General features: G+C 39.2%; 1 protein-coding gene across 2 annotated transcripts in view; it reads right to left on the reverse strand.

The window, feature by feature from the left end:
• Positions 1–24,130, reverse strand: part of PITPNC1 (phosphatidylinositol transfer protein cytoplasmic 1) — a 66,019-nt gene that overhangs the window by 25,832 nt on the left and 16,057 nt on the right. For both annotated transcript variants that reach the window (XM_026046876.1, XM_026046877.1), the window contains exons 2-4: positions 11,373–11,521; positions 5,482–5,570; positions 5,024–5,031 (exon numbers count right to left, since the gene is read on the reverse strand). In XM_026046876.1, the coding sequence (XP_025902661.1) occupies positions 5,024–5,031; positions 5,482–5,570; positions 11,373–11,521 (246 nt within the window). The remainder of the gene's footprint in view (positions 1–5,023; positions 5,032–5,481; positions 5,571–11,372; positions 11,522–24,130) is intronic.

The following is a 24,130-nucleotide window of genomic DNA, read 5'->3' on the forward strand; positions in this document are numbered from 1 at the left end:
ACAAAAAATCTGAAAAAAAGCAAAGGAGTTAAACAAGTTTGGGAAGAAAACCACTATTTGTATTACATACAACAGCTTGAAGATGAAACAGTCAACTAACAGGTTGCCTCTGACCACTGTGAAACTCAACACTGTTATCTCTGTTTTTTTGTTTTTTTTTTTGTCTTCCCTTAGGATCTTCTTCTGTGATGCATGGGAACAGTAACCTGCTTATTGAGGAAGAATGGAAGTGAGAAGTAGCACACACAAGGGAAAATGGCAGGCTCATGAATCAGTGGAGGTGTCTGGATTGTCTTATAATAAGCCACAGGTAGGGGGAAAAAAAAGAATTCTCACAAGCAGTTTGATTCTGTAAGAAAGTGTTGATTCAATGGGATTAATCTATTAAGGTTTTCTAAAAATATAGTGTTTGTTTCGTATAAATACTACTGAGGTCTGTACTTTTCCCAGAATCTCTAAAGCAGCTGATCTGTGTTTTACTAGAGTACTGGTACCAGTTATCCTCTGCTCTCCTTGTTACTTTTAGGCTCCAATCCTGGAACAGAGATGAGGAAGACACTGGAAAAAAAATCCTAAAAATTCCTTTGTAATATTTATCTGAAACAACAATTTTCCTTTCTCTTCAAATCTATCATCTGGTGATAAAAATAGCAGTAACAACAGCATATAACCTGTCTGTTCTCAAAGTAATCAGAAAACAGCAGGTTGATAATGGAACATTCAGCAACTATCACTCTAGGGCCTTGACACATGCAAGGTGTTTTTGCCTCTGTCATTTTTTGAAGAACGAGTACAATACTTCATCAGAGGAATCCTGGTCTCCTGCTTTCTGCTCCTCAATTCCTTCCATAAATATTTTGAATTTGCATCCTATTCTGAACTTAATATGAACCATTGGTGAGTTGGAAGAATGATCTTCTCTGCAGACAATAAATCATTCTTGCTTTATATACTATTATTAGAACTAACAATTAGCCATTGATTATATGTAATTATGAGAGGGTAAAAAAATATTTTTACTATTTTTAAATTCCATTCTGAGAACTGCAATATTGCCCAAACCACTGGAACTAGTTAGATTAGACAGCAAAAGTATTTGAAACTACCCCAGGTAAACACTACACCTTCAAACAGAGGACAGTTTGACTGAAGGCTGTTGGTGTTTTTCCTAATCCCTTTGTACTCCACCTCGATCGCTAAACTTTGTTTGGTTCATTTTCAGTGTACTTTGATCTTACGAATTTTGGCTTGCACCCTGGTTGAGTCAGCCTATGATCTGATTATTTGTTTGCTCGAGGCTCCTTTCTTGTCCAGAACCTCAGCTGGCACTTGAACAGGTCAAATGGGAAATTGTTCTGGGCTGCTTATTGTCTACCAATATCCCACTGCAGGTACAGAACCTAGTCCTGTGTTATCCTTTTACACGTGGTTTGCAACAGAGAGTGGTTTGCTTTCTAGTTAATTATTTCTAATCTAGCTGCACAACCTCAGGAAAGGAAAATAAGAAAGTCTCCTGAGAGATTAGTCCACACACACGCACACACACACATATATATATATAATGTTAGTCTAAGTATTTTACTCTAAAGATATATTTGCAAATGCTGCAGTAAGCTGAAATGTAGGTGCCTGTTGATAGCTGGGAAGCATCTTTCCTCCCTGGTCCCGGTAGGGAATGTTCCAGCAAAGGAATTCTTTGTAAAACCCAGCAGCTAGTAACCCCTTCCCCAGGAGCAGCTCTGGCTGGACCGGACTTAATTCAAACACAGCATTAAATGAGCTTGTAAGCAGAAGTTAAACATTTGTTTCAGGAAGCTATCTAGTCAGGTTTCTAACTACAAGATTAAAAACGAAGCCACTCCTTTGCCAAATGTGAGAGATTAATAGTTGCACTTTCTCATGTGCACAGCTCGAGTAAAGCCCCAGCCACGAAAACATGGAATAGAGCCTTACAGCAGTATCTTGTTTTCTAAATAGTTATCCCCAAGTCTGGACCTCTTCTGAGATCTAAAAGTAGAGTTTTTGTAATTTCTCTCAGTATCAGGAAGAAGCTTGCAAGGATTAGCTCCAAGTTTGATATTAAAAAATTTGTTGGGATGTTACCCATGTTTCATGTTCCTGATGGAAAGTCTTTTTTTTATCACAGTTTTAGCAAGGTCCTCTTCCTCATACTGCAGAGTGCACATTTTAAAATGCTCTCTTGACATTACAATGTTTCACATATTACACAGCACAAAAAACACTGCTTGTACAATAGTTCTGCTAAGCTCATTTGCTTTCCATTTTATTAATACAGTTATCAGATTTGGTAGTAAACGTAGCAGTCATCTTCTCCTGTTGGCTGTCAAATTTAAGAGTTTGCTGTGTAACAAATACCTTTCCTTAAAGCAGATATGATCAAAACTGCACTCAGAATAGAGTACAAGCATCACAACATTCTAATTTCCATGGTAGTTTTCATGCAGCCGAGGCACTCATGGCTTTTTATACATTCCAGGGAACAGTATTCTGGAAATGGTGTTTGATACCTGCTGAAGTTTCTTAGAGGATCTCACAGTACCAGGTCCTTAAGATGGTCAAATTTATGAAATGCGTTGTATTTCACAGGAAAACAAGAGTTATTAAATCATCTTGAATGAAATCATAGAATTCTGTGTTGTGCTTGAATACTGTTTCTTTACAGCCTTCGGATTTGACAAAAGAAAAACCTTAATATTATCACCAAGCTTCATCCATTGTCAACATCCTCTTCCACACTACTAACATACATTGAAATAACACGACTGAGCCTTGCAGGTTCTGCCTCTTGTATCTGGAGTGGAACTTGAAAGATTAGAAAGCTTTGATTTTTCCTTCCCAGCTGTATGCACTTGACTTTATAAGATTATGCTGTGTTTATCCAATTGTTGGCCTACCTTTAGAATCAGTTTTCCTGAAATGGGGCTAAATTTAATTCTTAGGATGTCCCTCAGACCCTCTAGAGCGAATTCACTATCTTTAGAAAAAATGTTTCCAAGCGATCTTACATATTTTTGGCAGCATCTGTGCTGTTTCATACTTTCTTTCAGAAGTCTCTAATGAATACAGCAAATCAAAATTTAGAGACGTATTCCAGAGAAGCACAGGAATTATTCCCAATGGTATATTTAGCATTTTTGTTCTAGATTCAACAGCTTGAGGCAGAGACACTTTCTCCATTTTCCCTTGAAAATCATTTCATGGCCTAACAGCTTCATAAAAATATATTTCAGATTTTTATCTAAAGTACAATTTTCTTCATGTCATCTGAATAGCACAGCTAGAAAGTTGTGCTTCCTTGAACCATGGTGAAGGATCAGTCTCCAACACCCTCGAGAATTAGTGTCAGTTGGCGACAGTTCTACCTTCTACAGCTGTAGACTGATTTAAACTTTTCTTTACAAGTCACTTTGACCCTGCAATGGTATTTTTGCTAATGTTGAACATCTTGCTAATTGTCTCCCTTCTACAAATCTTTGCTGAGATGTGTTCCAGCTCTTGCCTCATCAGGCTAGACACAAACCAGGATCAGGATTCAAACTGCTGGCTACTGCATTGTTCTTTGGTGTTGACAATCTCTCAAGCATTGCATCTCAAATCCATATTTTTCTGTCCACCACCACCCCTTTCAGCATTAATTGACTCAGATACGTTTCTTTGTGTTGACTTATCTTTCTCCTAATGTATTTACTTACATATAACCAGGTCTTAGTAAATTATTGCAGTTATGCTTCTCCATTTGACTCGACTCCATAATATATTCCTTAATTAATCTGATTTAAAAACAGAATTGAGATTTTGCATAGAGTGAAAGTCTGATCCAAAAGAAATCATATTTAGTTTAGCCTCTGTGTAGTGAAGATTTTTGGTCTCTGCAAGTATTTTTCCTTTTCCTTCAAACCCCTTTCTTGAAAATGTAAACAGTTAATGAAAAAGAATTGAATAGAAAACAAAGTAATGGATACCACTGTGACATAGCATATCACCTTCTCCAGCTCATATTGAACCTGCTATCAACAGGTAAGTCTTTAATGAATGTAAACTGTGACAGGCCTTGTTGAAGATCTTATCTCACAATAATAGCTGAGAATCGGTCCCCTCATTAGTACTGTCCTTTAGAGAACAAAAGGGTTTCCTCTGATAATCAATTTTACAGAGGAAATAATGCAGGATATATAATAGATATCTATGGTACATATTGAAAAGCAGGGTGCAATACTTGGGCTATTCAAACTGGCCGTAATATTTTCAAATCCAGCTTTGACATCTGAGCCTTTGAATGGCTTTTTTTGGTGTCTCATTCACATAAGAACATTTTTCTTCTCTTTGTTCTTTACTGTGGTTTTTTTTTTTTTAACTGCACAAACGTTTTGAACATTGCAGTACTAACAAAAATGAGGGGATTATGTTTCATCTGTAGGCAGAAGTACAATCTAAATTAAGGCTGGAGTTTCTGAAGGACCGTTTGCCTGGAACTGCCTCCTCACCTTCTTCTCTACGTATCCAGCACATGGAAAACAATTTTTATTTTCTCATGATTTATAAGCTGGGTTTTGCCTTAGCTCTGCTAGAGGGAATAGCTGCCTTTCCTGGGCACCAGGCCCAGATCACATTTAATTTTGTCTACAGATTGTACAGTTTCCCAGATACTATACCAGAGATGAGCATTTTATAAGTTAATAAAACAATAAATAAAACAAAATCTGCTCTTATGACTACAAGTAATAACTAGAATCTTAAAAGCCTTGTTCTTCTTTATAAGTTTCTCTTTGTTCCAGCTAGTGACTGAAATATTTTAATATATTAAATCATTTTAAAATACTAAAAAATAAATAATTTATAGGATTCCCACAGAAACAGTTCAAAGTTAACCTTAAACTTCTCAAACAAATAGATTTAGAGTTCTACTACTGAATGCACATTATAAAGGAATCAGCTTGGATTCCAGTACTATATTTTACATAAATACCGTACTTTCAAAATTAAAAGAGGAAGAAAAACTTACTGTGTATTCTGATTTCCAATTGTCCATTTGTAAAAAAAGAATGATGAGGGAAAAGAAAAAAAAAAGAAATGTGAAACAAAATAATGATGCAGGATCCTTACAGTAAACACACAATAATAATCAGAATATTTGTGTCAGATAATCTGATTTATATTTAAACTAAAGTGTATGGGACAATCAAGGTTATAAGTCACCACAGCATCTAAGCACTTGATACTTTCTCTGCAAGGAAGAAATTGCACTGAAAGGAGGACTCCACTTTTTACCTAATGCATTCTTCATCTATAATCTTTATTTTCTCATAGTAATCTATATGAGAGGGATATATAAATGCAATTCTACATAAGTTGTAAAAATTCCTTAATATATGTGTCTCAATATGTTACTTGAAGCTTTTGAAGATAAGCTTATCTACCCAATCAGGAAAAGTCCATTTTCATTTCTTCTTTATCCCTTACCTGTGATTGTATAAGGATAGTAATTCCAAGCCTTCTCTGTCACATAAAATATTTTGGGAACAACTGCTCTAGCCCAGCTAGGTAGTTTGCTGAAAATAAAAGAAAGGATAGAATTAGAATTTGTTTTGATGTAAGGGAGCACTAGAAAATAGACACTTGCCAAACATGCTCACAGTGGGGATAGGGTCTCACAGGACACAGCAATACTGATGCTCCCCAACATCTTTATCTCATGAGACAGTTTCAGGGCCAGTTTCAAAGCTCTGTGGACTCAACCCTCTGGATGTGGAATAGCTCCAGGTGAAAGATGCCAAGTATCCCTGGGTCAGAGCGCTCCTGGCCACAAGGAGGCCCTCTCTACCAAGAGGTCCCAGTTAGCACTCCATGACAGTCCACTTCTGACTCTGATTCCATTATTTCTCCTTATGGAATTTCTTCCTTGCTAACACACAAACTTTCACGTTCAACTAACCCAAAGCCTCAGTAGGTAGTTCTTCCCATACCAACACCGCTCCTCGATTATGAAGCTTTTATATTAAAATGAACACGTTCCTCAAAATACATCTGTGAAGCTCTCGGGTTGTATTAGTCCTATTTTGCTCATGTTGGAATAGTAAAAGGCAGAAGCCAAGAGAGCTGCTGATACTTGATGTCACAGCTCCAAGCACAGAGCAGTGGTACAATGGCAGTAGATTAAGAATGAAAAGACATGCAGAGGATACAGTGCATGATAAGACCATTAAATGGTAATAAAAGAGGACTGTGGAAGGCTGTGAGCATTTTTTTTTTTACCATCGTCTCTCATTCTGGCCACTCACTGGAATCAATGAAGTAAGAAACATGCATTTTAAAAAGACTGTAAGCTTATGCAAATACAGCATTCAACCCTTTCCTCTGACATCAGTTATAATCACTTGAGCTGCCAGTAATAAAGACCAAGGACTAGTCCCTCAAAAGAAGGCAGAGATTTGGAGACCGGGAATATCACTGAACTTCAGGGACACCATTAAAATCATTAGTCAGTCAGGCCAAGCCTAGCACAGATCACCCAGCCTAAGACAGGATCTTTATTGAACTGAAGTAGACATTTTCAAGCTTCAATTTTCCAAGTGTAAATATTTGAAATGGTTTTACTTGGAAAACTGTATATGCAGAAAGTAAAACAACCCTCCAAAATTTCTGGGGAAAAGAGTTTGGATCCTTAAGGTTTATTTAACCATGATCTAGCTATGTATAAATATTGTATTTGCCCAGAGGCAAACTGCAGACATTAGCACATTATCAAAAAATTCAAGCTCAAGTGCATTGACTTTTGATCTTTGATGGCACTGCTCAAAGCTAGCTTCTTTTCTTTGCACAAACCTTTCTCGTTTACAGGCTCTTAAGCAGCATTTTGCATACTGCACAATCACACTTCACTGTATTATTTTTTTTTATGTTTATTTTGTCCATCTTGTGCCTCTTTATGATTCCCTGCTCCTTCCTTTATCCCTACTAGACTTCATGCTCTCTGATGCCTCTGGTGCTCACAGATGTAGCCCTTCAACCAGTACCCCACTGAGAGCGAAGAGGCACTGAGGGATTCAGAACTCTGGTAAGGCTGACACTGACATGAGAAAATTTTATTAGCAGTATCTTTGTTAACATATGACTGCTCCTTTCGCAATTATTAGACTATTTGCCTGTCAACCTGTCTTTGCTGGCACAGAATGTCTCCAAAATAAATAATTTTATGGGCAAAGCACACATTACTCTCAGTTCACAGTCATGAATGCATAATAACTCTTTTAAAGGCCCTTTCAGAGCAAGAATGCTCAAACATATAATATTTTTAGTTTGGCAGCATGTGTATCTGTGGATCACATTCTCAGTTTTTTACTGCTTCCTTCCCCAGATGAAGTTCAGGAAAGGAGGAAATGTTTCTCAAAGGCATTCCAGCCAAACCCACCAGTAAACAAGAAACATTTTATGAATTATTTGCTCTGGTTTCCTCAGGACAGTTCAAAAATCACCACCACTGTTAGTGTAACAGGAGCTGTTTTAGATGAAGCCATGAGACTGTGGGTTGTTGCTTGTCCTGAACAGTAACCAAGGCATGAATATCCAACATTTCACTAAACTTATGTAGTCACTGACTACAGTGACTCATTTGTTGTTCCTGAGCACGTTTCAGAGCACACAGAACAGCCGCTCACAGTTGTGTGGAGCTGTGCAAACCTGCAGGCTGCGGGTCCCCTCACAGTGACACTCCTGCGTTTCTGGCACATCGGTGCGAGGAGGTGTCCTATGGGTGCCTGGAGAAACAAAGCAGATCTCCTGCAAGGTACCCGGGCACAACCTGAAAGCCCAGCTGCTCCCACATCATATCAAAATTGCAGCAGAATAAAAATGGGCTCTTTGGGCCAAGATTAGCTGTGCGGGCAGAGAAGGTTGGCTGCTCCTGCCACTTCAAAGCCAAGACTGCTAAGCCAATAAACAGTTACTTTATCTTTCTATCAAATTTAATCACAAGAAAACTATTTATTTTAGACCTATGGCTAGAAAATAGAAGAAAGAATACAGGAAATCAAGGCTTGTTAATGCAAGAAAGAAAGATGGAAGAAAAAGTCTAATACATGGGCTGCTTTCCTCAGTGGGCTTTGGGGTAGATTTGCAAAAGGCTGAGGAGCTGCTGCTTCTCCATGAGCTCTGCATCATCCAAGCTCTCCTTGCTATTGAACCTGAGGTTGCTGTGGGGATCTTTCATGCGGACACCCTGCAGTATCCAGTATCACTCGCGGGTAGGACTGAGGTTATTCAGCTCAACACCGTATCGGGACAGCCAGACACGGCTCATATTTTCCATTGGCTGCATTTCCCAGAGTGTAGTTTTAGTTGGACTTCCGCAATTCTGCAGCACAAGGACAATTTAGAGCAGGAAGTGCACTAAGGCTTTATCTCTAAATTCATTCTGTTCAGCTTATAGGAACTGGAGTTTTTTTTTTAAAGTTGAGGACTGTGAAAATGTCCATTTAAACAGGAGAGTTTCCTACTGTGACCCCAGTGGTCACAGCTGCAGAAACAAGGCGTAAAGTGCAGCTATCTGTGTCGGTACAAACGATGCACATTTGCAGAGGCACTACAGAGTGCAGTATGTACTTGAGATAAGCTCCTATGGTTTCATCTCAATAGCATAAACTCAAGGCTCTCGTAACAGGCCCTTCTGAGAAGGCTCTTACGAAGGGACTGAGTGTGAGTCTGGCCAAGAGGTGCTGTAAGGAGGTAAGTTTTATCTGTAAAGTGTCATTGCATGGATCAATCCCTGACTCCTGCAAAATCAAGGGCTACGCTGTCAGGCCTATTACAATGACACCATCCCTCTAGCAACAGAAATAAAAGCATTATATTCTCTCATTTAATAAAAAAAAAACTGTTGTAAACACAAACTTAGGTTTCTGCTGCAACATGGCATAATGGATAGATATAAGGGTTTCCACTCTCATAATAAAGATTTGAGGTGAACTGAAAAACAAAAACTTTCCAAAATACTGAAAAAAACAGATTTTTTAACTTCAAATATTTTCACAATGATCTGACAGAGAAAAAACAGTGAGCTGAATGCAGTTCATTTGTATGCACTTGCACACAAATTATTACTTTGTACTTAATAAAATATTTCAATTGTCATAAACAGGTTATGCTTAGGTCTCACAGGGGTGTGCAGATAGGAAGAAAACCACAGAGCCTGTCCTTGAGTGCTCAGTATAATGACCACACATAATTGTATTTGCTCTCTTAGGACACAGAGGGTGTCAAAGAGAGCAAATGAGAAACACAGCTACATATCTGTACATTCAGTTACCGACCAGGCCTGGCACAGGAGGAAGGATGAACTGGAAAACACGTATCTGCCACAGAGCTTTGGTGTCCAAAGAGAGGAGGGTTTGGGCAACAAAGAGGAGGAGTTCAATTCTATCCAAATACTCTGCAATCCTTAATCCCTCTCCTTTCTTTTTTTTTTCCTCATTTTTTTCCTGAAAGAACAAATATATTTTTTTTGCAGACATTACTAACTCATTTGTCACTCACTCCCATTTGTCAAGGGAGACGAAATTAAATCACTCTTTACAAGAATTGTCATTTCTACCACTTGAATCTATTTTTTCTTTTCTATTAAGATTCTTCTAAAACAGATTTAAATAAGCCAGCACTGTGAAACCTTGTAATATTTTATCTTTTCAATTCAGCTAGCCTAATGACTGTATTTTGTCTCTTTATTTCTTATAGTTCATAAAAGTCCAGTATTTTGCAATTATTCAATTAAAAACATCAATATAACTTTCAAAATGCAATTTTTATTCTCATTATCAGGCTTTGGCTCTAATGCATTTCTGTTTTTTCTTTTTTTTTTTTACTATATATACCTTATGTTGTTATCACTTTTGTGTTGGTTATATTCTGCTGGTGATGGGAGGTAAACGAAAACCCCTGCGGTATCACAGTTCAGAGGGGTTTGAGGAGAATGTTTCCAGCACTGTGGACATCAGCCAGGCTCCCTGGGACTCTGGCCTCCCAGCAAAGACAGAGCTCTCCGAACTCCTGCTGATCCTCTGCCCAAAGCTCGTCTAGTGTTGCAACATCAGGTTGCAGTATACTGGCAAAAGCAGAGTAACGAAAGCCTCACATGGCAAATTTGGTGATGATTACCATAAAATATTGATAATCTATCATTTAACTGAGTAAGCCCAACTTTAGACATCCCCTGTGGCTTTAAGTGAACTTCCCAAGTTGCTGGAGGCCCACAGTTCTTTCTCAAGGTTGGTACCCTGTGGTCTGCTACCTGCACAGCAGAAGCAGCTTCCCAAGTGCGTCCTGCAAACACCTCCAGCACAACCATTGCAGATGTTTTCAGCTAGTCCTCGGTGCTAATTCGGTGGTGCCCGATGCCTTGTCTCTCTTTAACATGAAGGAAAAAAAGATCCAGAAACACTGGGGAGCTACACAGCAGGAACACTATTTTTCCTTGTCTTATATCTATCCCGTGAGAAAAGAGGGTTTCAAACACAGCAATATTAAATGTTGGCGACAGATGCATTATGGAGCTCTGTGTGTGATTCAGCTTAGCCCAAGTTAGATATGTCAGGATCGCACTGGAGGAGTTACTTGCAATGTAAAATAAATAGAGCTATATATATATGTTATGCTATATATATTATAGCTATGCTCGCTGCTAAAGGTTGAAGAGTATAAAAACTTAACAAAAGGGAAGAGGCCCAGAGGAAGAGAAGAATATCAGAAAAACAGTGGTATTCAATTAGATCAGCAGTAATAAAAATGGCAACAGATTGAGCAATATATTTCATACAATATAAATGTGTGTGTGTGTACATATATATATATATATATGTTTTAAAACATCTCTGTCCTTTCGAGTGTGGAAACATTGACCCTCCGCCATATAATTTTGCCATAGCAAGAGATACATATTTCACTTTAAGAAATGATGAGACTTTTGAGAAACAAAAGCAATTTTTTCTATCATGTCTTTAAGTCTATCACTGTGCAAAAAGTCATCATTGTACAAGCCTGATGGATGGACACTCACAACGTCAATTCACTTCACTGAGGCAAATCTTTTGTCCCCCAAAATAGGCAACAGGCCTTGTAAAATTATTAAGTGAGAATATCCAAGTAATAATATGTAAAATATGTAAAATACTCTAATAAAATGACAACTAATTACTTCAGGCAGCAGTTTTATCCTACCTTCCTTCTTTCTGCAGCTGCTAGGAAGTGGCACATATTCGTGGAGCATGTTTTATTTGAAACAGAAAGGCTATTGTGTGAAAGAGATATTCCTTGCAAGTTACTACTACTGCCCATGCTGAGAGAAACAGTTTTCTCATACTTGCCTGTTGAGATAGACCCGTTTTTCTGTTAGCTGACCATTGCCGTAATTTGGATCTTCATAGGGTTCGTTCTGCACCACTTCCACACCTTCCCCTCGGTCGCTCTGCTCATGGCTGTGCTTGCTTATCATGTACAGCTGCCCAATTCTGTACTACAAAGCAAAACCAAAATGACGTGAAAGAAGCCTGAGAATATGATTTAGCAATATTATTGAAAATAACTTTGAGCACTTAAATGATACTTTTCATATCGATTCTCAGGTTATGCAGGAATCCAAAATCTAAGAAGGTTAATCCAAAATCACTAATCTGTCAGGCAAAAAGCAGCCCTAATCTTCACACATGCACTTTAACTTGCTTTCTCTGCTTCACTAACAATGAGGCTGGTATACAGGCAAGGCAAAGTTTATTGACAGAGATAATATATTTTACTAGACCAACTAGTACAGATGGAAAAAGGAGAAAAACTTCCAGGCACGTGAAGCTGTTCTTCAGGTCTGAAATCAAAGCAACAAACTTCAAAGCAAGTTAGGACAAAAATGCTCTGCTTGTAATTAGATATGTATCAACTGGACCACCTAAGAGCAAAAACAGTTAGTTCCTGCAGAGTAATAATGATGTTAGGAAAGAGGAGAGGTGATAAAGTGCTTATCTACTAATGGAAAGAAAGAGCTGAGTAATTTATAGCCTGTGGAACATGAAAAGGTTAGTTGAGGAAAGAGGGAAAGAAGTAACAGTTTGCTATAAAGCAGAATCTCTATTGAGATCTTTGTAGATATTTCTGTTATGACTTTTAGTTAGCATGGATATCTCTGGAAAGTGTTTGGCTGCATAACTGCATGTATCACCGCGTTCTTTGATTTCCTGCTTCCACACAGTCCTCTGCAATTTGTTCTCGGTTGTAATGGTCAGACACAGTTGTCTTAGTTTCTCCTAGATATATCCAGCCTGAAGTGCTAAAAGCAAAGCAAGTCAACACTGACAATCATAGAATCACAGAATCATAGAATGCCGAAGGTTGGAAGGGACCTCAGAGGTCATCGAGTCCAACCCCCCTGCTCACGCAGGGTCACCTAGAGCACGTGGCACAGGGCTGCATCCAATCAATGAAAGGGTTGGACTACGGTTTAGTTTGCCCCAATAGCATGAATCAGACTTATCCACTGATAATTATGCTGCATGTTTTGCTAATGACCATTGCTATTCTTTCATGGTAGGAATCACTAGCAAAGTATCAAATTAGAGAGACCATGAAGAGTCCTAACACATGGTTATGCTTGACAACTGCTTGACAGACGTTGCACAGCCTGTGCTTGAAGAAAGGATCTCGGGAGAGCCTCGGAATCGCACCAACTGCAGTTCTGCCCGCGCCGGCCACCCCAGGCAGCTCAGCCTCTCACCTGGACACCCTGAGGAGCAGAGCAGGCTCTGCCAGCCCCTCCTGCCCCTCGCCGGGCAGTGACTTTCCCTGGGCACGGGCAGACACCACCTCCCACTGCTACTGCACTGACCAGTCCTGCTGCAGAGAGCCAGGTTCTGCAAGGGACATGCACACCGACCTGTATTTAAAGTGACTTAGCTCCTCTGTGCAAGGAGGCTCATTTGTTTTTATCTGCTTTATTACCTTCTAATAGCATTTTTGAGCAGGATGAAAAAAGGTTTAACTTCCAAAATTATAGTACTTTACCAAACTAGGGAGTCTATTATTTCATATAAAGCTTTTTTTTAAGTATCTTTTTTTTTGTTTACATGAATAAAATGCAAAACAAAGACATAGCTTTTGAAACATTACGAAAAACAAAGGCCCAGTAAAAGCCCTCACAGCTTTTCCTAAGTTACTCTCCATAACGTGGTGAAATAATACCAAAGTAACATTTTACAGCATAGATAGATAGTCATCATTATAGATAGCAATCATTATTCCCATAAAGGTAAACTGACATGCTGCTGTTATTTATATTGCTCTAGTTACAATCTGCATTTCTGTGTACCTAGCTGTAAAACAATTTTCCAAGGCCAAATACTGTCTCCATGGAAGTCAACAGAAATTCATGCAATGAAGCCTTTCAAAATTCACATGGAATGTGAAAGTATCATTCTCTCGAAAGAGATTTTATTCCAAAGTTATCTAAAAATTGATTTTGTACCACCTATCCTTAAAATGCTTACCTGAATGCTCCCAAAAAATGTGAAAGAGGTATCATTGACTTGATTTGAGATGGCAATTCTTGTATGCCAAAGAACTGTTGAACCCTTTCATCTACTTTTATTTTGCTGTCATTAGAGTGAAGCACTGGGGACAGCGCTGTCATTCCAACTTAGGCAATCTGTTGTTGGAAGGCAGCAGTGAGGTCTCTCCCTGCAGTCAGAAGCCTGAAGCCGGGGGCTGCTGGATGTCTTTTATACCTATTAAAGTTAATAGTTGTTGAGAGTACTGTACTCTGACAGTGGAAAACATTTCTCACACAATGAATCATGCTAAAACATGCCAGTGGCTTCCAGTCCCGTTCTCAGGAAATCACAAAGGTGAAACGGAAAGAGGGAAGAATTACAGCAGCAACAAAATGCACAGACGCGGATCCAGCTATGGATAAAGGGCAAGATCCCGCCTCCTTTCAGAGCAACATGAATTTTGTCATTGATCACAATTTAATTACGATTTAATTCTAGCTACAAAATAAAATGGATGCACTTTATCCTCAGTTAAACCTAACTGCACTGCAACAACGCACTATAAATCCTATGGGGCTACAGTAGGAAGCTGCTCAAGTACTTTTGATTTATGGAATGATGTCTGATTAAGAGAAAAACCAATGCTTAAAATTGATTGATAGGTTTGTGATTTGTTTTCAAGCCACTGACTTTGGAAGACAAGAGTATTCACTGTTGAATGTATTTCCACACTCCATTCAGGCAGTTTAGCGACTACACGGTCTATATTTAAGCCTCACTCAAACTGTTATAAAAGAAGCGGACAAATGAGTGCACGTTCGAGTTCTGCAAGACTATATTTCTTTACTTCCCTTCATATAAACCCGGAGTAACTACTAAAACGTCGGTCTGTTCTTGAGGTGAGGGTGCTGCGGCCGCAGGCCGCGCTGAGGGAGCACCCGGCCCGTGCGGTGCCTCCCGAGAGCCTCGCGGCGTAGGCGGTGACACACGGTTATTAACAATAATTGAAGAAAATCTTTTGCGTGACACAAGCTCAGGTTCTGACAATGTGATTTGTTTTCCTCGTTATTAACTCTCCTAGATTGGTTTTAACTAGCACAGAGGAAGGTACAATGTGCTAGCATTTGATGCTTCATGTACTGTCAGATTTGTTCCTACCGGGCCCCCTTTTTGCACTAGTTTTTCTTTCCAGCTCTCATTTTTCCTGCTAGACTTGTGACTCCCTGAGCTGGGACTCTGCAAGCAAAAGAAGGGATCAGCTCTCTTGCCTTATAGCATTCACTATCAACCACCTAAAGGATGCTTTCTCTGGAAGGAAATTTGGCTTTCTGGAAAATACTGTCTTATAAAATAAGCTCCAGATTTTAGAACTTGACAGACAAATCGACAGAATTGAAATCATTACAGAGTTGGACAATCTGCCACTGAACCAAGCGTCCTCTTAGTCGTGACAGCCACATGCAGGAAGAAGACAAACTCCCACTATGAAAAGGAACTTAGAAATCTCTTACGTTGCACAAGCACCAGTATAAAAGTTTCAGTTTATAACTCCCAAATAGCTGTTTTCTGCTGAAATGGTGACATGGTGGAGAAGGGTCATGCAAAGAGAGCACTGCTGGGCTTGACTTGCAGGAAAATCCGCAAGGAAAGTGTGAACAGCAGAGCGGGAACACAGGGAGCCACGGGACGATGCAGCCCAGAGTCCCACAGAGCCACCTCAGCTAGCACGGAACTGGCACCAACTCCAAGGAAATCTGGCTGAAAGGCAGGATATATTAACACAGGGAGTATATATTAACACATCATCTGATTCCTAGGATCTAAGCTACGATGTTGAGAGCAAACCAGGCACCTCTGCACTGCACTGGCTTTGCCATCGGGAAATACCCTAAGTGCAAGGAAGTTTGCTGCTGAGCTGTGGGGTTACTCTGAATGGGCTGCCCCTGAGGCACAAATCCTAGAAAGCGGCTCCAGAAGGAAAAGCAGCTTTCACAGATACTGTCTTCAAAAGCCAAACTATTTTTACCTATGCAAAAGGTCATTCAGTCTGCTGAAACAACAGGATTGATTCATTACAAGGAGGAACAACAGCAAAAATCTGCAAGACTGATTTTACCTAATTATTGGTGAGGTACCACAGTTAAAATCACAGAGCTATCTAAAGCGGTCCCCTCTACCACAATACCCTTATACTGCTTTCTAAATTAGTTCCAAGGGTCATTTTAATTCGGGATTGAATCATACCAGAGATGCAGTTTGTCTTGAAAGCAAAATAGAAAACTACAGGAGAGCAACTAAAGTGTCAGACCAGCTGTGAAAGCCATCGTTACTGCCCAACCAAATTCAAATCTGCCTGCAAAAAATTGTTACTGCAAATCAGGGGGTTGAGAACTGAAAGAAAGTTCTGGGTTTTAGAGAATTATTCACGCTCAAAGTTGAATATTCTATTTTAGATCTTATTTATTTGGGAGGTGTGTCCACATGTCACTGAACAAAAGAGAATAACTACGAATAACAGTGAATATAAAATATTTCCTAAAGTTATTTTGTCTTTGGGTGCAGAGTCTGCGCCACAACTGTATCTGTGTGTGTACATACATATATATATATATATACACACATATATATATATATCAGCAGCTTAGTAAGAGTGGATTGTTCTCTAGCATTTTCAACTACAGAAGCACATTTTACAATTTGAAGTAGAAATAATCTAAATTTACTGTATCCTGGCACATTAAAGGCAACCACAATGAGTTATATTGAAATCAAAAGGAGCAGGTTCAGACTTAACCAGCATACAACGCTGGTCATTTCAATTTCCCCTGAAACAAAAATTAAATTGCAAATTTTCAGCTTACATGCAATATGTTTTGCCAAATATAGCTTATGCCTGTTCAAATGCTAGTAATTTTATGTTCCTACACCAGCTGTGCTATTGAAAAATGCCAGCTGTTTATTCTGGGTGTACAAACTCATAGAATTTTTAAAAATCATTTTTTATTAACAATATTTTGCTGTAGTCAGTTAAATTTTCAGCAGTTTTATACTATGTGCTTTTTTCATAATTACCAATAATCCTCTGCTATTTAGGTATGCATGAAGATACAGATATTTCTTACAAAGGATGTACATACAGTTTTAAGAGACTGTCAAGAGTGTCCTCTGTTCAGAAAAAGAGAGAAGAGTTAAAAGAGGTTTATTATGTTATTTGATCAATTAAAGCTAATCCCTTGGCAGTGCATACTGGAACACTCCTCGTATCTATGGTTCCCTACTTATGAATATCTGTCTCCAAACAAGCTACAAATATGTCACACCTTCAATTGCAGTTCATTGCTTTTCAGATTATTCATTTTGTTTTGCAGTACGTATCTGGTTTGATAGCTAACAAATACAATCGATGGACCTTCTAGTCGATACAAAAGCATGTTCTATTTATTAAATACAATTCATTCAGGAGATTACTTGCAACTCATTTGAAGACTGAAGTTCAAACAGCTGTTTATTAAAATCTCTTAAAATTTTAACCTCATATTAAGTAAAATGAAGAAAAAGTCCAACACAATTTTTGTAGAGTTTGCCAAAGTGAAACAGAGCCTTTTTCTGACACCCCAGGCAAACGCTGCTTCCACTTCAGCTAGACCAAGAAGAGACAGAATAAAAAAAGCATAGATTTTACTACACTTCTATGTAGTTAATTTTTTTTTTTTTTTTACTTTTATGTTTTTTCTAACCCCACTCCTGACCACTGGCAGCTTGAAGGCTTCCACATTGCAAATGAACTTACAACTATTTAACCTGGACACACAGGAACTAACAATTCAAACATGCCCCAAAGCTTCACACTGGCAAAATACATAATTATAAGCACACCTTTAAAGGGAGTTACCCAAACCAGCAGAACTAAGGTGACGACACTGGGTAAAATGGAATATGATTTCTGGAGCTTACGAAGCAATAAGCATCTCTGGATTTCATAGGGACATTTGTTCTCTTGTTACACCAGAGTCACGGCAGCAATTTACCAGTGAGCACTTGCAGTGTATAACTGAATCCAGTGCTGCCAGTAACAGGGAATTAGAAAATTTGACATGAAAAAGAAAACAAGGACAGATATTCCCACATTTCTGTGCCGGATGGCACCAGAGCAATATGCATCACCAGGGACAGAGCAGAGTGACAGCTCCTGTCACTCTGTGCAGGGCTGTGCATGACTCCCACATAGGGTAGGTGGGGCACCACGTAAATATTTGCAAGTGGGAATATTTTTTCTTTCAAAGAATGTTCTTTGACATTCAAACATCCTGCTATAGGGAAGCCTCCCTGCAAAAGACCACCTAAGCTGGAGCAGCTCCCATCCAAGGCAACAGAAAGAGCCGCTTGTTAGCTCCGGCGGGCCTCGTGCGTAAGGGAGCAAACAGCTTCTCTGCACTTTCTACTACAAAGGCAACCACTTCCTCCGCGGCGAGAGCCAGCTGCGTCATTCGGAACGTATCCTTTGGGTATAATAGTTCATGGTGTATGGTAGCACAGGGGAATGAAGCCGAAAACCAAAACAACAAAATGTATAAATAGATAAGATCTCTTTGCAGAGAACCTGGTTTTCTTGCTGCAGTCTTGCCTCGCCACTGCGCAGCTCTGCAATAAGTTTAGGTGACTCCTGGGCTCTTATCTGTTGTCAAAGACACGTTAAAAATGCAAAACAAAGCTCAAAGACTTCATGTGCATTCACACTACAAAAGCCAGGTTGTAAAACGGCAGAAAATTCATCTAGTGTTTTGCTGTAGAGTTCAATGAAGGGAAAAAAAAAAAAACACCCAAATGGAAAACTAGGTTTAGTCTAAAAACCTCAGCTACAAAGAAGCTCTCAAACTGCATCAACACGTCCCCTCCAACCACCCCACGGCCTTCTGCTACCCATGGACAAGCCCCCAGCAGTGGGGTCTGGGTGCTCTGGGTCCCACTCGGGCTGCGGAGGTGATGGCAGTGGGAGCCCCACGACTGCCCCGCGCCCCAGGCCGGGGTATTCAGGTTCAGCACACAAACTTGGGGCTGTTTGGAGAAACTTGACCCTTTTCCAATAAACTTGCTATTTCTCATACAAACAAGTAACTCCAAAAAGTTCAGAGAAGTACACAGGCCTCGTGCAACTGGTTAAAAATATAAATAAATAAATGCAGTTTATTCTCCAGCAGACTGCACTAAGCCCATCATGTGCCCATGCTCTCACGGCGATTCCCAAGCTAACCACTATTATCTGGCTGTCCCAACAAGTCACACCACGAAACTGCTACAATGCACCAAAAGATCTGACTTTATAAAGAAATAGAAGATTGTGCAGCAAATACAGCAGATACTGCACTGGTCCTGTAAATTATATTTAATTAATGCCCAGAGAAAAACAAATCAAAGTCAACACTATGATTGTAATTTATTTCTCTAAATTTAAATTGCAAAATCATCAAGTATTATTTTGAAGTACTTAAGATGTTTAACAAAGCTCGATCTTCAACAAAGCTCGATTCCAAAGAGAACTTGGGGTTGCAAAACAAGTTTCATTTAGGGAAAGATGCAAGACGAGGCATTCAAAGCTGCTGGATGACAACACTGTGTTTCCATGTCATCTTCTCATGGAATTTAGTGACGGTAAGACTACAGAGTCTGGGGAGCATGACTGATTTACTGTTTTATTTTCATATTCTGTCAGTAATTCCTAGCAAACAAACAGAGAATGAGCATCAGCGCAGAAGACAGAAGCGAGCCTTCCACAAGAGCAAGCAGTGTGCTTAATTCAATTTAACCCGCGGAGGGTCACGGCTCTTCTTTCACAGCTCAGAGCCTGCCAACTGCCCGGTTCCTTCCGAGCCGCTGAGAACAAACAAACAAAAAATTGTCCCATGGCACCAGAATCACAAAGCGTGGAAGACAGGAACTGAAGTCAGGGCTTCAGTCTTGAATTTTTATTTTTCAGCTCTTCCTGCACCTACCTACAGCACCTTAATGAAGCCGCAGGGAATTCCGCAAACAAGAAATACATATTAAATAATTCCCTCCGAATGACACAAAAGTGGCAGAGGTGGCTCTTCTGTCAGTCCTTCACCCTCCTCCATGATTTCACATATATGTTAGGGAGCGAGAGGATGATTCCACAGCACTGCGGAGGCGATGGCCTCTTGGTGGCCTCCTAAGCACGACTCTGAAAACCGAGCAGCTCCCAGCACCGCTGCCTGCTCCCTGAAGGTCACTCAGCTCCGTGCTGCTCACGCAAGGAGCTCTCTGCGCTGCCTTAACTCGATACGGCTGCTTTCTTAAAAAGGCCACACTTTTTTTTTTCTTCCGTTAGCCATAACCTGCACAACAGAGCCACAACATCCACAAAAGATGCTCTTCTGCAGCCAGATGCCCCAGCTTCACATACGCTTCCAATACGAGGTTTCATATTTGTCTTCTGCTATTCTAGGGCTTTACCTCAAGGCCTCGACTACCTGAATACCTGCCGAGGACTTGCACTGCACGTTGAATGGAGAACCAGAGTGACAAAAGGTTCATCTAGGACCAAATGCCTACCAAGGATCACATCTCATGTTTTTTTCTTTTTGTTGTTCTTTTGATCCATGCAAGTAAAAGGATATCTTGGATATCCATGGAAGTAAAAGGATATCCATGGAAGTAAAAGGATATAATGAAATACTTTTCATTACACAAGACATCAGAAAATGTCTTTAATAAGTGAATTCCTGCACGTCTTACATGATTTAGGTTACCATCAGATGCTGATTTCAAAAATCCTTTATATATATCACAACTGGCTTGTGAAAATTCAAAGAAAAAGCAGGATTAAGGATAAACCTAGTAAATGCACTGGGAGAGGTTTTAATTTCATTCTGTGATAGTTGTGGTTGGAATGCAAAAAAAATGGACAGAGACTAAAAATTGCAATATAGGGCACAAGCCCAAACATCTTTGTACCAGCGTCATGCTTTAGTTCAAACAGATATTTTTCCAACCTTAGTAACAAATTATTCTGTTTTTTCTTTTAATCCTGATTTTAAAATAAAAGGGTTGCAACACTCCAAGCTTTTGAAGTGAGCAGCAATAAAAACTAAAAACAAGCATGCATGTTTAACATAAACCCAAACACATGCAGATTAGCAGTAATCATTTTCTTCTCCCCACAGATGGTTTCAGGTGCCAAAAAAAACCCACAGCTCAAATCATATTTTGCTCAACAGCAGCTCCCCAGTTTTGTTCCTTTCTCCATAGAGTGCATTTGGAAAAGGGGGACAATGTGGCAGTTACTTTACTCATCACTATGACTAAGAAGGGAAATGGTTGTAACTCTTCAGTAAAAGTACACTCTAGAACAGACATAACTCCTTAATTAGGACTGTCTCTTAATTAAGTCTCCTAATTCACGTCTCCTGAAGCAGCAGATCTTTGCACAAATAAAGAGAGAACTGTCACTGGCAATTAGGCTGAACTGCAGCTTGGCCCCTGGAGGATGGACACACACCTTGAACACCCGGGACTGCCCTGCAGAGCTCCAGGGAGAGCCAGCAAAACTGGGGCTTTCTTCAGTTTCTAAAGAGCGTGTGAGATTTCAGCCATTACGTTGACAGCACTTGTTTTATTCCATAAAAGAGAGGGCCTGCATTAACATCAGCCCTGCCCTGTACTGTCCCAAGGAAGAATAATTAGAGAAAGAAAACAGTAATTTCAATAATTTCCACTCAAGTTCCACACTGTAGTAATATACCATATTGATCCAAAAAATAAAAGTCACAGTGATTATCAAAGGTTAAGAACAAATCGTCTTGCAGCCCATTAACTTTTTCTTCTTGTATCACTTTACCTTAGATTGTTTCTAACACCCACGCTAACTCTTTCCTAAATAACCTGGGTGTAGATAAGCAAGTGCAATTCTGCACTCAGAAGTAAGCCTACACTCTCAGCTCCTTCTTGAAAATTATTTTATTATTTTTTGAATCTAAGACAATGCAACTCTTAACTGGACCAATATAACTATTCCCAGCTCCTACCGATCTGTATTTGATTTGAGATTCACTTAATAAAATTACTACACTGGCAATAATTCCAATGAAGACATTTTAGCGAATATTTTGTGTATTTTAGTAGCTGTACTGTTTATATTGCTAGCAATGATGTTGATACTGTAGCAGGTCATTGCCAGCAAAGTAGAACAAAAGTTTATGTTACCACTAACTATTTATTTTACCACTGACATAGCACACTGGGTAAATAATAGCAGTATTTCTCTGTTAACAATAGGATTTAAAATATATGCCATCAATAATGGTAATACAAAATGAGCGACTTAATTTTGTGGATGAAAAGACAACTGTCTGAAGAATAAACAGAGAAAGTAACAGATTACCTGTTGTTAAGATTGCTTGATAATTTCTACCATGGGAGTTTTCTTGTTGGTAACCACTCTGCTAAATGTTGGTTGTTTGGATGCTTTACTGATAGGTGCCCATTTAGGCACAAAAAAACAAAACAAAATGCCTCAAAAATAGCCCAGTTCTGTGTGAGAATAATGCCAGTAACTCTCAACCCCCCTCAGCCTTTTCAGTATCTTAGAAATAAATGCAGTATTTTTTTCCTTTGGAAAGCTCCAGTGCTTAGAGCCGCCTAAAGAGAGGACTTGAGATTTGACAGGCACAGAGTCTTTGCATAAATCAGGATCTTTTGCGGTTCACATAAAAATCTATTCATATTTAGCCTCTTGGCTAAATATAGTCTTTAAATATAAGCCTTTGCAAATACAGTTCCATACTGTCAACAGAAGCTTGTTCGAGCTTTCCAGCTAAATTATCAAAATATTATGTTCCTACCGCACGCTCTCAAGCCTCTCACAGGTCCTAGTATATATAGAATATGTGCTTCCTTATTTGTTATCACACTTCTGTTGCTTACTCTCTTCTATCATATGTCATTCTGCACTATATCCGTGATCTTCCACGGGCACCAGTGCAGAAGTCTGTGCTGTTCCAGCACCGAGAACACAGGCAGGTGCTCACATGAGGCCACACGGCAACATATTTGTTCCTCGGGACTGTTTTAAGAAAATAACCCAAATTAATTACAAGCAAAAACTATTTTGAAGACATCAAGATTGCAAAGCAACTCACTCATGAGTTAAGGAAAAAGGCAGATGAGAATGGCCTGTGAATATTAATATATTTGAGTGCATAAGCATTCTGGCACAGTCCAATAACCTGGTGCTGCTTTTCTCTCTCGGAAGGGTAGTTGCATACAAGTAGAGATGGATTTACATGGCTCTGGTTGCTGGAGAGTTGAAAAACAATGGAAAAGGAAAACTGTGCCATATGATCCCCATGGGAATTGGAGAATCCACACCAGTGAACATCCTTCTGGTGTCACCAGCACAACTGTATCCAGAAGAAGAATGGAAGTTGAAGAAATTAAGAAGATTCATTACAGTTAAATGAGTTACCTTCAGTTAGGGTGATGCCGTAATGAAGACATGGATTTTCTCTTTTTCTCTTGGCAGAGACCTAGGCAACATAAGGCAAATGGCTTCACCAAACTGTTTACAAGAAATGCTCACTGTGTGGTCCTCATTCTCTGGGTATCCTCTTAGACACAAGAGGTCTGATTTGCAGAAGCACTAGACATTTACCAGGTATAGCTGAAGTCAGTGAGAACGGTGCTTTAAATAGACTATGCAGGTCCAAACTGAAAAATCAGATTCCCAGAATGAGACAAAAACATAAAATAGAGAATATAAATATGAATGAATTAAATAAAAAATTAGTGAATGTTTTCAAAATCAATGTCTCAATACAGATGTTCATCATCGGAAAATGTAGGGCAAAATTGTTCAACTAACACGGGTGTAATGAAAATAAATTGAGGAGTGCTTTGTAAAGCATTCAGATATTTTAGTGATAAGCATCATTCAAAACCGTAACAGTGATTCTTATTCAAAGATGGGTGACAAGTTACTGGAAAAAGATGGAAAAATAATACAGTAAAAAGGGACTGATTACTTGAAGACCATCCAACATTTGCAGAAATCACTTTTATGGAAAACATATTCACAAAGCAGACAAAATAAAATCATATGGACAACCCTAATTGGGACTGTCCGGCTTCTGAGTGCTTGTCCTTGCAGCCTTAATAACGATTTTCAACCAGTCTATGCTGATAACAAGCTACAGAAATCTTTGTGGACTGGTTATAAATCAAGTGGGTATGAAGTGACAGTTTGCAGATGTACTTTTTCTGCTTTTGCTGTAGTTAGTTTCCAGATAAATCAAAGCTCTCAGCTTTCAACTCCTATCTTTTGGATATGAATGTTATATTCATATATCAGAAATGAGCATTAGTATTTTGACTCTGCGGTATTTTCTCCTTGAAATCAAGAGATTAATTCATACTGTAGCATAAGCAACTGAAAAACTTCATTTTTTAAATTGGAGAAGCAGCAAAATTATTTTTGAAAGCTTCTTGCTTCAAGGCTGAAAGCCTTTGTACAATACTTCACCCAGGAGTGATATTTTCAGCTGTAATATAGGGGTTTGTAATGGTAATGCTGACAG

This window comes from Nothoprocta perdicaria, unplaced genomic scaffold (genome assembly GCF_003342845.1).
Source record: "Nothoprocta perdicaria isolate Ctin4 unplaced genomic scaffold, notPer1 scaffold_46, whole genome shotgun sequence".
Lineage (NCBI taxonomy): Eukaryota > Metazoa > Chordata > Aves > Tinamiformes > Tinamidae > Nothoprocta > Nothoprocta perdicaria.